General features: G+C 33.2%; 1 protein-coding gene across 4 annotated transcripts in view; it reads left to right on the top strand.

Annotated features, from left to right (window-relative positions):
* The window catches only part of CNOT6L (CCR4-NOT transcription complex subunit 6 like), a 113,115-nt gene that overhangs the window by 59,146 nt on the left and 41,161 nt on the right, over positions 1-12,808 (top strand). For all 4 annotated transcript variants that reach the window (XM_036104728.2, XM_036104727.2, XM_036104726.2 and 1 more), the window contains one exon: positions 9,461-9,550. In XM_036104728.2, coding sequence (XP_035960621.1) covers positions 9,461-9,550 — 90 coding nt within the window. The remainder of the gene's footprint in view (positions 1-9,460; positions 9,551-12,808) is intronic.

Below are 12,808 nucleotides of genomic sequence, written 5' to 3'. Positions count from 1 at the left end.
AATATATTGAGTCTTCCTATCTGAATTTTGGCATCTTCATTTATTTAGATCTCATTTAATGTCTTCAAATAAAATGTTATAACTTCACATCTTTGCTCAGGCACTTCTTTTGTTGGATTTGTTTCATAGGTACCTTATACTTTTTTTTTCCTATTACAGTTATTTTTAAATTTGCTTTTTCTGCCTATTTGTTGTTGGGGTATAGAAATACAAGTTAGAAAAAAATTGATCTGTAGTAGGCTTTCTTGGTTAAATTCTTACCTTTCAGAAAATTTGTCTGCAAATTTTTTCAGGCTTCATATGCAGATGATCATTTCATGTGCATGTTTCTTATTTTAATGTCTGACCAGAATGTTTAGTACAGCATTGAGTAGAAGCATTAATACTGGGTGAGCATGCTTCTATTCCCAATTTTAAAAGAAATGCTTCTAATATTTTTCCATATTTGCTTTGTATTTTTGGTAAAACACATTTTTTTTAGTTTCTAGAAGTTTTCTTCTGTTTTGCTAATCTGTATGTGAGGGCTGAATTTTATCAAATGCATCATCTATTGTGGGATAATTTTCTCATTTCATAGGTTGATTAATAAATTATATCTATACATTTTTCCTACTTATTTGTTCATTTTTTAAAGTTTATTTAAGTAATCTCTACACCCAATGTGGGGCTTGAACTCATGACCCCGAGATCAAGAGTCAGATTTTCTTCTGACTGAGCCAGCCAGGTGCCCCCATTTTTTCCAGTTTAAACTCACTTGCATTACTGAGATAAATCCATCCTGGTGCATTTTGATAATGTTTGTCAAGGACTGTGAAGGCCCTGAGATTTTTTTTTTTTTTTAAGATTTTATTTATTTATTTGACGGAGACAGAGAGAGGGAACACAGGCAAGGGGAGTGGGAGAGGGAGAAGCAGGCCACCCGCTGAGCAGGGAACCTGATGCGGGGCTCGATCCCAGGACCCAGGGATCATGACCTGAGCCGAAGGCAGACGCCCAACGACTGAGCCACCCAGGCACCCCAAGGCCCTGAGATTTTACTCTACTAATAAGTTAATAAGTTAGCCAATTTTTGTTTGATGGATAGTGGCAGAAGACAATGAGACTCCTGGGTCAGAGACAAAGAATGGTATCACTTCAGACAACAAGATGGGCCCAGACATGTGCTTTGTACACAGTGAGTTTGCATTGGAACTGAGTAGTTCATGTCCAACACTCCAGCACTTTTCAAGCAAGCACCGAATATTGTAGTGAGCAGCAAAAAACTAGTTCTGATTCCCCAGGGGGGCAAAGAGTTACATGGAAATATTGCTGTGGTTGCCTTAACCTGTTTAGTTGCCTATATAACTAGCTATAGAAACTGCTCAGTATCAGACTCATAGGCCTCAGAATCTGTCACACTCACCAGGAATGAAGAGGGAAGCACAGGTCCCTGGTGGACTGCCTCTCCCAACAAAAAAAATTTTAGGAATTTTAAACATATGCTCATGAACAAGACAGACCTAAGTAAGATGCATCTAATAGATGATGCATCAGTTCTCTTAAAGAGTTTGTATAAGATTGAACTAATGTGTTCCTTGAAATTTTGGTAGAATAATTCTATAAAACTCTCATTGCCAGTTGTTTCTTTGTGGAAGATACTTAAATACCACCCCAGTATATTTGTAGTTACAAAAACCATTGACGATTGTTAGTCAGTTCTGTTGGACTCTATGTGTACTATTGGAATTTGTTAGCTTTTTAATTTTTCAAATTTATTTGCATGAAAGTTCGTAATATTGTCTTGATATATTTTTAGACTCTGTTCTGTTTATAGCTGTATCACCCACTCTTCATTTCTAACATTGCTTATTTGTGCTATTTTTTTCTGGTGTAGCCTCCCCAGGGATTTTGTCAGTTATGTTATTTTCATTGAATCAATGTTGCCTTTTATTTTTCAAAAACTGGTTCATTTCTGTGTTTCTTTATTCTGTTTTGTCTAGATATATATTTTCCTTTTTTCTCTTTTTAAGTTGGATATATGGTTTAGTTTATACTTAGATTTTCTTATTTTATGTAAGCATTTAAGTAAGGCTATAAATATGCCTATTTGGCTCTTTTTGTTGTTGTTGCATCCCACAATTTTGATATGAAGTATTTTCATTTTTGTTTTGGCCTAAGTACTTTTAATATAGGTTATCATATCTTCTTTGACCCATTAATTATTTAACATTTCCATTCATACATGATTTTAAATATATATTTTTTTTAATTGTTAGCGTTAAAGTTAACTGCATTATACGCAGTTAGGGTAACCTGTATGAACCCATTCTTTGACATTTGTTGATTCTTCTTTATGACCTAGTATGTGATCAATTTTTGTAAATGTTTTACTGCATCAGAAAGAATATTGTTTTTCTAATTGTTGGGCACAGGTCTATATATTTGTCCATTAGGTCAAATTTGTTGCTCAGATTTTTTATCTCTTTGCAAATTTCTGACTCTTTGCTCTTTTAGTAATTAAGGTGATTAATGCTAAAATTTCCACTAAAATTGTGGATTTGCTCATTTCCCCATGTAGTTCACTCAGCTTTTGCTTTATATCCTTCGAGATTATTTTATTAGGTATATCACCTACACCTATATATTGCTGTATATTTGCTGTATTGTATATATTGCTAAACCATCTAGTGAATAGAATCTGATATTAGGTAGTGTGAGCCTCTTCCTCCCTTGTTAAATATTTTTATCTATGGTCTATGTTGTCTAATATTACAGCTGTGCAAGTTTTCTTTTGGTTAATGTTTGTCTAATATATCTTTTCTCATTGTTTACTTTCAACCTTTCTGTGTACTTACGCTTAGGTGTATCTCTTACAAATAGTATATAGCTGGACTTTGCCTTTTTTTTTTTTTTAAAGATTTATTAGAGAGAGAGCACGTGTGCAAGCAGGGGGAGGGGCAGAGGGAGAGGGAGACAAGCAGACTCCCTACTGAGGCAGGGGGAGCCCAGTGTGGGACTCGATCCCAGGACTCTGAGATCATGAACTGAGCTGAAATCAAGGGTCCAGTGTTTAACCGACTGAGCCCCCCAGGCACCCCTGGACTTTGTTTTTAATCCATTCTGACTTTATTTTGTTTTTAATGTGGGTTCAGATCAGTTGCCTCACATATATTGTAATTATGGATTTTTTAAATTATACTATCCTACCTTTTGATATCACTCTGTGGTTATGTAGCATGAGATCTCCAACTTTGTGATTATTTTTCACGTTTGCTTTTATACCTTTAGATGCTATACATTTCCATACAAATTTTCAAATCAGCTTATTATTTTTGCAAAATATCCTGCTAAAATTTTTTTCGGGCTTGTGATGAACACCTAGATCAGTCTGAGGAGATTCATTCAGTTTCTTAATCTTGAGACTTAAGATTGTGTTTTCCAATCTATTAATACAGTATATCTCTTCATTTATGCAGGCCTTCTTTACTTTCTTTAATGCTTTATAGTTTTCAGCATGCGGATCTTATAAATATTTTGCGGTATTTATACTTGATATTTTTGATGCTGTTGTAAATGGTAGTGCTTTTTAAATTTCCTGTTACTCATTGATGTTATAGAATTAAAATGCAGTTGATTTTTAAATATATTGACCTGGTCTCTCTCAACATTTGTAAACTTTTACAAACTTTTAGTCTGTGAATAGAGACTGTTTCAGTTCTTCCTTTCTGTTACATATTCTTTTAATTTGTTTCCTTATCACATTGGTGATAGTATTAGGAGAGTATTAAATACATGTGATGAGAGTGCACATCCTTGCCTTGTTCTCAATTTTAGGGAAAAACACTCAGTCTCTCACCATTAATATATCAGTGACAAGTTTGTTGGTAGATGCTTTTTCAGGTTAAATAAATTTTCTTCTATTTCATATTTGCTTGAAGGTTTTGTCATTGATGCAAGTCGAATTTGGTCAAATACTTTGTGTGTGACTGTAGAGATGATCATGTAACTTTTCTTCTTTAGTCTGTTTATATGTTGAATTACATTAATGATTTTCAGATGTTGAACCAGCCTCTATTCCCATTTTAAAAATGACTTGGTGATTATGTATTCTCACTCTAATATATTGAGATATATTATCTAAATATATACACTAGTATATATCTAAATGTATACTATTTTATTGAGGATTTATACATTAATGATCATAAGCCATATTATGTAGTGCTTTTCTTACAATGTCTTTGCTTTCAGAATACTGGTGACCTCATAAAATGAGTTCGAAAGTGTAACTAACACTTCTTTTTTCTGGAATAGTTTGCATAACATTTGTATTACTGCTTTCTTAAATGGTTGGTAGAATTTTCCAGTAAAACCATATGGACCTGGAATTATCTTTGTTGAAAAGTTTTTAACTAATTCAATTTCTTTCATCGATAAAGGACATTGAGATTATCCATTTCTTAGTATAGACACTCTAGCTCTTTTCTGTTTGCGTGGCATACATTTTTCTATTCTTTTACTTTCAATCTACTTGTGTCTTTGAATGTATAGTGTATCTTTTGTGGACAGCATATAATGAATTATGTTTTATTCATTCTGCTAATCTCTGCATTTTAATCAGAGTTTAATCCACTTATACTTAATGTATTTGCTGATAAGGTAGGATTTTTGTCGCCATTTTGCTATTTTCTATGTCTTAGTGCCTTCTTGTTCCTCTGCTTCTCAATTAATGCCTTTTTTTTGTGTGTTAAATGAATATTTTCCAGTGTACCAATTTCATTCCCTTTTTTCTTTTGCTATATTATATTGAGCTATTTTCTTAGTGATTACTCTGGGGGTTGAAATTAACATCTTATTTATAGTATTCTTAATTTGGATTAATATCAACTTAAATAATACAAAAAAACTTTGCACCTGTAGCTCCATTCACTTCTCATTTATGCTGTTATTGTCATAAGTATTATCTTTGTACATTGTGTGGCCATCAACATAGATTTATCATTTTTGCTGTATGCAGTTGTCTCTTAGATTGAAAATGATAAAACCACTAATTATATTTATGCTGTCTTCATAGATACCTATGTAGTTACTTTTATTGGTACTCTTTATTTTTATCATATGGATTCAAGTTACCATCCAGTGTCCTTTCATTTCATCCTATAGGAATCCCTTTCATATTTTCTGTAGTGCCGATCTAGTCACAAACTCATTCAGTTTTTGTTTATCTGGGAATGTCTTAATTTCTCCTTCATCTAAGAAGGATATTTTTGCTAGATATAGAATTCTTAGTTGACAATTTTTTTCTTTTAGCACTTTGAATATGTCATTCTTCTACGTTTTGGCCTCTGTAGGTTTTTGTTTTTTGTTTTTTGTTTTTTTAAGATTTTATTTTTAAGTAATCTCTACACCCAACACGGGGCTTGAACCTATGACCCTGAGATCAAGAGCTACATGTTCTACTGACTGAGCCATTGAAATCTGTTCAGTTTAGTGTTCAGCTTCTGACTTGTGCAAGCCTCAAGATGAGGAAGAGGTGAGAGCTTAGGCTGTTTTTAGGTCTTTCCTAAGCATGTGCAAAGCTGGCCACATTTACAGTTTTCTAGATAACCTGGAATATATCAGAACTTTTCAAAGCCTTTAGTGACATCTTACTCCCAAGCTTTTCTTTTAAGCATTTAGGTTAGTCTTTTGTTTGCCTTACCTGTTTCCATGACCTCAGACAGCCATAAGTTAAATCATTTACCAGTAATAGTTTCCTCAAACATGCCCTTACACCCTCTCCCCCCTTCAGGTGGAAGGCTTTTAGCACTTGGCAAGAGTCAAGGAACTGCCACCACACAAGTCAGATAAATGGCTACTTTTGGGAATGAGGTTTTGAAAGGCTCTAGCTCAATTTTGGTTGCCAGGTTGCCAGGCTGCCTTGGCAGTGAGGGACTAGAAGAAGGCAAAACTCCACAAATTACTGTCCTTACCCATATTCTGCCATTTTGCTCTTATGAAGGAGCACATTTTTGGAGGTCCTTACTCTGCCATTTTTGGCTGAGTTTTCTATCCATTTCTTTTTGAGTGAGGTGTGATATTTTCTTTCAAGGAATTTGGTCATTTTTCTGTTATTGAACTTAAGAACAAAGTTTTCTTAGTATTCCCTGTCTTGATGTCCCAAGATCTATTATTTAATTCTTGGTATTTATTGAGTTGTGTCTTTTTTTTTTTCTTGATCAAGTGTAGGTTTATCAATTTTTTTTGTCTCTTTTTCGAAGTACCATGTTTAGGTTCAGTAGTAGGCTCATGTTTTTGGTTGTAAATTTTATCGATTTCTGCTCTTTATTATTTCTTTCTGGTTTCTTTGGGGTTCATTTGCTCTTCTTTTTTAAGATTGTTAATATGGAAGTTAAGTCATTGATTTTAGATTTTTTTTTCCAGTATAAGGATTTAATGCTATAAACTTCCCTCTAGACACTGACTTAGGTTCATCTTACAATTTTGATAATGTATTTTCATTTAAATTAAAATTTTTTGTGACTTTGTCTTTAACCCATAGATTACTTAGAAGTATGATGTTTAATTTCAAAGTACTTGGAGATTTTCTAGTTCTCTGTTGTTGTTTTCTGGTTTTTTTTTTATGGTCAGTATGCTCTGATTTCATTTCTTTTAAACATGTTACAGTTTTTCTGGCCCAGAATATGGTCTGTCTTGGTGAAATGTTCCTGTACACTTGAAAAGTTTGTATATTTTCCTCTTTTTGAGTACAGTATTACATAAATATCAGGTCAAGTTGGTTGGCGTGTTTTTCTGATCTCCATCTTTACTTCCTTTGTTTACTTTTTTGTTAACTAGTGGAGGAGTGTTGAAGTCTTGAATACCATTTTGTACCCTTTGAAAATACTCCCACTGTATTCCAGCTTCCATTCTTGCTAATGAATTTGATTGCCATTACCATGTTTTTTGTTTTGGTTTTGTTTTAAGTAATTGGTTATTTTCCTTAATAGGTTTTATAGTTTTCTACTTGCAATTGGCATTCTTTAGTTTGCAGTACAAAGTAAAATGAAGTCCTTTCATATACTTCTTTGTATACATTGTGCTGCTTGGGTCAGTTTATTCTTTTTTTTTTTTTTTTCCCCAGTTTGAATTCTTTTTTTTTTTTAATTTTTTTATTGTTATGTTAATCACCATACATTACATCATTAGTTTTTGATGTAGTGTTCCATGATTCATTGTTTGTGCATAACACCCAGTGCTCCATGCAGAACGTGCCCTCTTTAATACCCGTCACCAGGCTAACCCATTCTCCAACCCCCCTCCCCTCTAGAACCCTCAGTTTGTTTTTCAGAGTCCATCGTCTCTCATGGTTCATCTCCCCCTCCGATTTCCCCCACTTCATTAGTTTATTCATTTTTAAAAAGTTTATCTTTTAAAAGTTTGCAGCCTTTTTCTTTTTAAATAATGCATCTTCTCACTTCTTTCCAAACTCTCTTTCTGGCTAGGACTTAGGCTGTGTTTACTGTTTGCTGCTGTTGTATATCAGAGTCTAAAATTTCCTTCATTTTTCTTGTTTTTATCTCCTCTGTTGCCTTTGGGTTTTCCCAGAGACTCTGAGGCTTATAGTTCCATTTACCATAATCATCTTATTACACAGGAGCAATACTGAAGTGGTTGTAAGATGTGGAAAGAGAGGAAGAGTCCTGTAGTTTTATGGTTAGGTCTCAGTCTTTTAATGGGCCTTTGAGTTAGATATGCTCCTTTCTACTCTCTCTGCCCCAAATCAGGCTAGAGGGGGCTGGAGTGTGGGGTATTTACTTGAAGTTAAATGGTAAAGCCTCACCTGATTATATTCTGGTAAAAAGTTTTCCTTGCATGCAGGACTTGTTAAGGAGAGCATTACCCCCTCCCCCCCGCTTTCCCACCAGAAGCACAAGGGGAATTTTTTTCTAGTCTTTATATTAAAAACCTGGTGGGGCTCTTGGAGATAAAACTCAGGGAAGTGTTAGAGGCTCCTAAGATTGGGTCCCTTTGATTTTTTTTTTTAACTCTCAAGCTAATTTTCTCCAAGCCTCCACCAGTTTGTCAGTTATGACTCAAAGTGTGCTAACTGATACTAGTTCCATTTCTGGGCTTTTGTATCCGGACTTTTGCTGCCACTCGGCTGTGATTTTCTATATCTGCTTGTTTGTGTTCAGGGCAGCAGTTTGCCTTATGACTTCAGTTGTGGAGTTCTTTATATGTTGAGCCAGAGACCCAACTCCTGTTCTCTATTTCTAGAGCTCTAATTTAATATATGTTAAGATTTCTTATCTAACTCACATATCTGTTACTGTCTCCTACTTTATATCTTTTTGACTCTTGGTGATGCATTTTTGGTAGTTTCTTTGAATGTATTTTTTCTCTTCACTAATTTTATTTTTAGTTGTGCCTGATGTACTGCCTAACTCATTGATCATAGTTTTTTTCCCCCTAATACTTTGAGTTATAGTTATATATAGTAAAATACGAAATGTTTTAGTACGTACTGTGACTAATTTTGATAAAAGTATACACGTGTTACCACTGCCTACCTTAAGATATAGAGCATTTTTGTCACACCAGGAAATTTCCTTTTTCTCTTTCAAGTGAATTGGAAACTGCCAACCAGATTTTCACCACAGTTGAAATATACCAGCAATATGAGAGTTCCAAGTACTCTACATTTTTTTTTTAATCACTTTCTGGTCAATATTTTTAAATTTTAGCCATTCTGCTGAGTTTGTGTGTTGAAGATTTTGTTTGCTTCAGTAGTTAAAACCTTTGTTTCTGGAAGTTCCATGGTTTTTGTCTTTTGAAATCTGTTTGCAAGACTGTTGTTTCATGCCTGTCTCAACAAATTCCTCCTTTATTTCTTAAGGGAATATATAGACTGTTAACAATAGCTTTTTTTTTTTTTATATTTGATACATCTGTACTGTTAGTACTCAGATATTCCTGATCACCATAATGAAAAAATTCTTATTTTCTTCTCACATTTCACTAACTCATGTTTGTACAAGGTTTTCTTTTCACTTGAAATGTCTTCCTTTCTCCATATGTAATATAAATATTCTAACTAGGAAGACCCTCCCTTTTTTTTTTTTTATGATAGCATTCATTCTTTCTCATATAGGACTGTTTTGTCTTCAAAGAATAATGTAGAACTTACAAAGGTTAATTCAGGGTGTTGAATTGTGATATTACTTCAGAATTGACTAAGATTAATAAGTACGTTTATATATGTGATTTTGGCAAACAACTTGTAGATATATAGTATAAACAGTGAAATCGAGAAAGAACATTTTTGAAATCTTACGACGATCTTAACAGTATTTCTTTAGATTCACATAATTTCTTTAAATTTATGTAACCGACTAAATACTTTAAAATTCACTTTACAAAATTAGTATTTTATTGTGTACATTTGTCTGGTCTTACAGTTGTTAAGTCTTACAGATTTTATTTTTTTATTCTGCTTTAGGCAATCCTTTATCACAGGATATTCTCAATTTATACCAGGACCCAGATGGAACCCGAAAGCTACTGAACTTCATGCTTGACAATCTTGCAGGTAACTCTTTTTTTTTTTTTTTTAGATTTTATTTATTTATTTGACAGAGGGAGAGATAGCGAGAGCAGGAACACAAGCAGGGGGAGTGGGAGAGGGAGAAGCAGGCTTCCCGCGGAGCAGGGAGCCGGATGTGGGACTCGATCCCAGGACCCTGGGATCATGACCTGAGCCGAAGGCAGACGCTTAACGACTGAGCCACCCAGGTGCCCCATTGCAGGTAACTCTTAATGATTAGTCAGTGAACTCTACGTGTATTACTACTAGCTAATATGTCACATGTTGCTTAAGAGCATCTGACTTTTTTTTTTTTTCTAATAACTTCTCATAGTTTTAGAATTCTTCCTATTATGGGACATTCTTTTCATATACTGAGTGCTTTCTATTTACCAAGCAATATATTAGGAGCTTTAATTACATTATCTCATTTAATTTTTCTAAGAACCTAAGAGGTCCCAATTTTTACTGGTATTCTACAGATGCAAGTTCTGAGATTGGGAGAATAAATTAATTTTCCCAAGTTAACATAGCTGGTTAATGCCAGAGCTGTGAACCCAAGATTCTCTTGCTCTTAATCACAAATACATAGTTATTAATTGTTTGAATTTGATGGAGATTACGTGGATCCCATACACTGTACACATTTTTTGTGCATGATATTATTAGTTTGATTCACTACACAGTTGTGAAATTTTGCAAGCAGGATTTTGATCAAGAACACTAGAGCTATCTGACTAAAATAGTTATATTCCAAATGGAAATTTTTCTATATAAGGAATCTTTTAAGTATTTGACTTAAAACCTTTTTTTTTTTTGCTTAAGCACTCAAAATATGTATGTATGTATCTACACTCAAAGTATGTAGATGCTTAAATTCAGATCTTTTTCTTGGAATAATGTCTTTCTAAAATACAGAATCCTGAAACAGTGAGAGAGATCTAGATTCTAGCATGAGGCCATCATCACAGTATGTTGTCTATACTCTTTTTTTTTTTTTAAAGAAAAGGGTGGAATTTAATCTTTATTTACAGGATATGTACTCTTTTTAATTCTCTCCATTATAGAAGACACCTACATACAAAATTTTTTTAAAATAGTAATATTTACAATAATGTAAAACTAAATTAATATCCTCTAAAATTTTTTGGCTATAAAGACTAAAATTTGATTGATGGGAGAGAGATAATAAACTTAAGGGGTCCTTTTAGTAATAAATTAAGAATATATGGCTAAGAGTTTAATTTAGCTATATGTGTGTGTGTGTATATTTATATATATATATATATAGTGTGTATATATATATATATATAGTGTTTGTGTGTGTATATATATAGTATGTGTACGCTATTTCCTTCCTGCTTTAAAAATACATATCTTCATTGTCTAAATAGATGTAGCCACTTGATCATTCATACGGCATGTATGTGGGGTGTATGTGTGTGTAATTTTTAAGGAGTTCTTCTATACTTTAGATAGAAGACATTTGTTGGTGTATATATTGCAAGTATCTTCTCCCATGCTATTGTTTGCCTTTCCTCTTTCTTAATTTGTCTTTTGATGAACAGAAAACATCTTAAATAATTGAATTTATTGATCTTTTCTAGTACGGTATTGCTTTTGTGTCCTGTTTAAGAATTTTTCTCTACCTCAAGCTCAAGGATATATTTTCCTGTATCTAAAAATTCCATTTTTTACTTGTAACATTTAAAGCTAGTATCTTCCTAGAATTGCAATTTGTGTAACACAGGAGTCAATTTTCATAACTTTTTCATGATAATAGATTAAACTGACCTTGAGCCATTTATTGAAAAGACTGTCCTTTCATTACTGTTTTTTAGTGTCATCTTTGTCATAAATTGTCATTGTATGTATGGGTTTATTTCTGACGTTTTGTATTCTCTATTCATTTCTAGTAGTCTTTTTTTTTTTTTTTAAAGATTTTATTTATTTATTTGACAGAGAGAGACACAGCAAGAGAGGGAACACAAGCAGGGGGAGTGGGAGAGGGAGAAGCAGGCTCCCCGCTGAGCAGGGAGCCCAATGCAGGACTCGATCCCAGGATCCTGGGATCGTGACCTGAGCCGAAGGCAGATGCTTAACGACTGAGCCACCCAGGCGCCCTCATTTCTAGTAGTCTTTATGGCAATATAACAGTGTCTTTAATTATGGTATTTTTATAAAATGTCTTAAGATTCAGTAGAGTAAGTCTCCCCTCTTGATTTGATTCTAAAGTCTAAGCTAGTTTTGCCCCATGCTTCCTTTACCTTGTATTTTCATTAAAATTGTTGGAATTGGCTTTTCTAATTTCTCCCCTCCCCAAAAGGTAGGGATTAAGGTTGAGAATATATTGAATCTATAGGTTGCTTTGGAAAGAATTGACATGTTTACAACACTGGATTTTCTAACCTAACAATGTTGGTTATTCGTTGATTTATTGTGCTTTCTCTAATTTCTCCCAGGATTGAGTTTTAGGTTTCTGTGTAGTGGTCTTCACAGTTTTCATTACATTTATTCTAGGTATTGACTTTTTTGATGCCCTCATAAACAGTCTTTTTGGAAATGAATCTTAATAAGATTATTATTGCTTATTTATGGAATATAATTGGGTTTTGTATATTTATTGGTATTTAGGTACCTTGCTGAACACTTGTAAATGCCTTTGGTAAATACATATTCAGCCACTTTGCTAAACTCTTTTTAATCCTAGTGTATTTTTATTTCAGTTTCTACAATTGTATCATCTGTGAATAATGACACTTTTATTACTCTCTAATTCTTGTATCTTTTATTTCTTTTTCTTGCCTTATTGCCCTTGCTAAAATCACCAGTAGATGCTAACTAAAAGTAGTGATAATTTGTCTAATTTCAAAATTTATTAGCTTTTAATAATTACAAATAAATGTGACATTCACCATAATTTTTACATAGTTAACGTTAAGGAAGTTTATCAGATAAGTTTTCTTCTGTTCCTAGCTTGTTCTTCTATTCCTATTCTATTCTCCTATTCCTTCTATGTTTTTAATTTTTTAGTATGAACAAATGTTTAATTTTATCAAATGCTCTTTCTCTATTAAGATGAGCATATATTTTCTGTCCTTTATTCTGCTAATTTGGTAAATGTATTTATTTTTCATGTTATACCACCTTTGTATTCTTAAATTCAAGTAGGTTGTAATATAGTATTTTTATATATCCCTTTATTCAGTTTGCTAATATTTTACTTAGGATTTTTTTGCATGTGAGTTTGAGTGAGATTGGCCA

The sequence above is a fragment of the Halichoerus grypus genome, chromosome 3 (genome assembly GCF_964656455.1).
Source record: "Halichoerus grypus chromosome 3, mHalGry1.hap1.1, whole genome shotgun sequence".
NCBI classification, from domain to species: Eukaryota; Metazoa; Chordata; class Mammalia; order Carnivora; family Phocidae; genus Halichoerus; species Halichoerus grypus.
The sequence above is the reverse complement of the archived record's forward strand: the minus strand, read 5'-3'. Positions and strand labels throughout refer to the sequence as shown.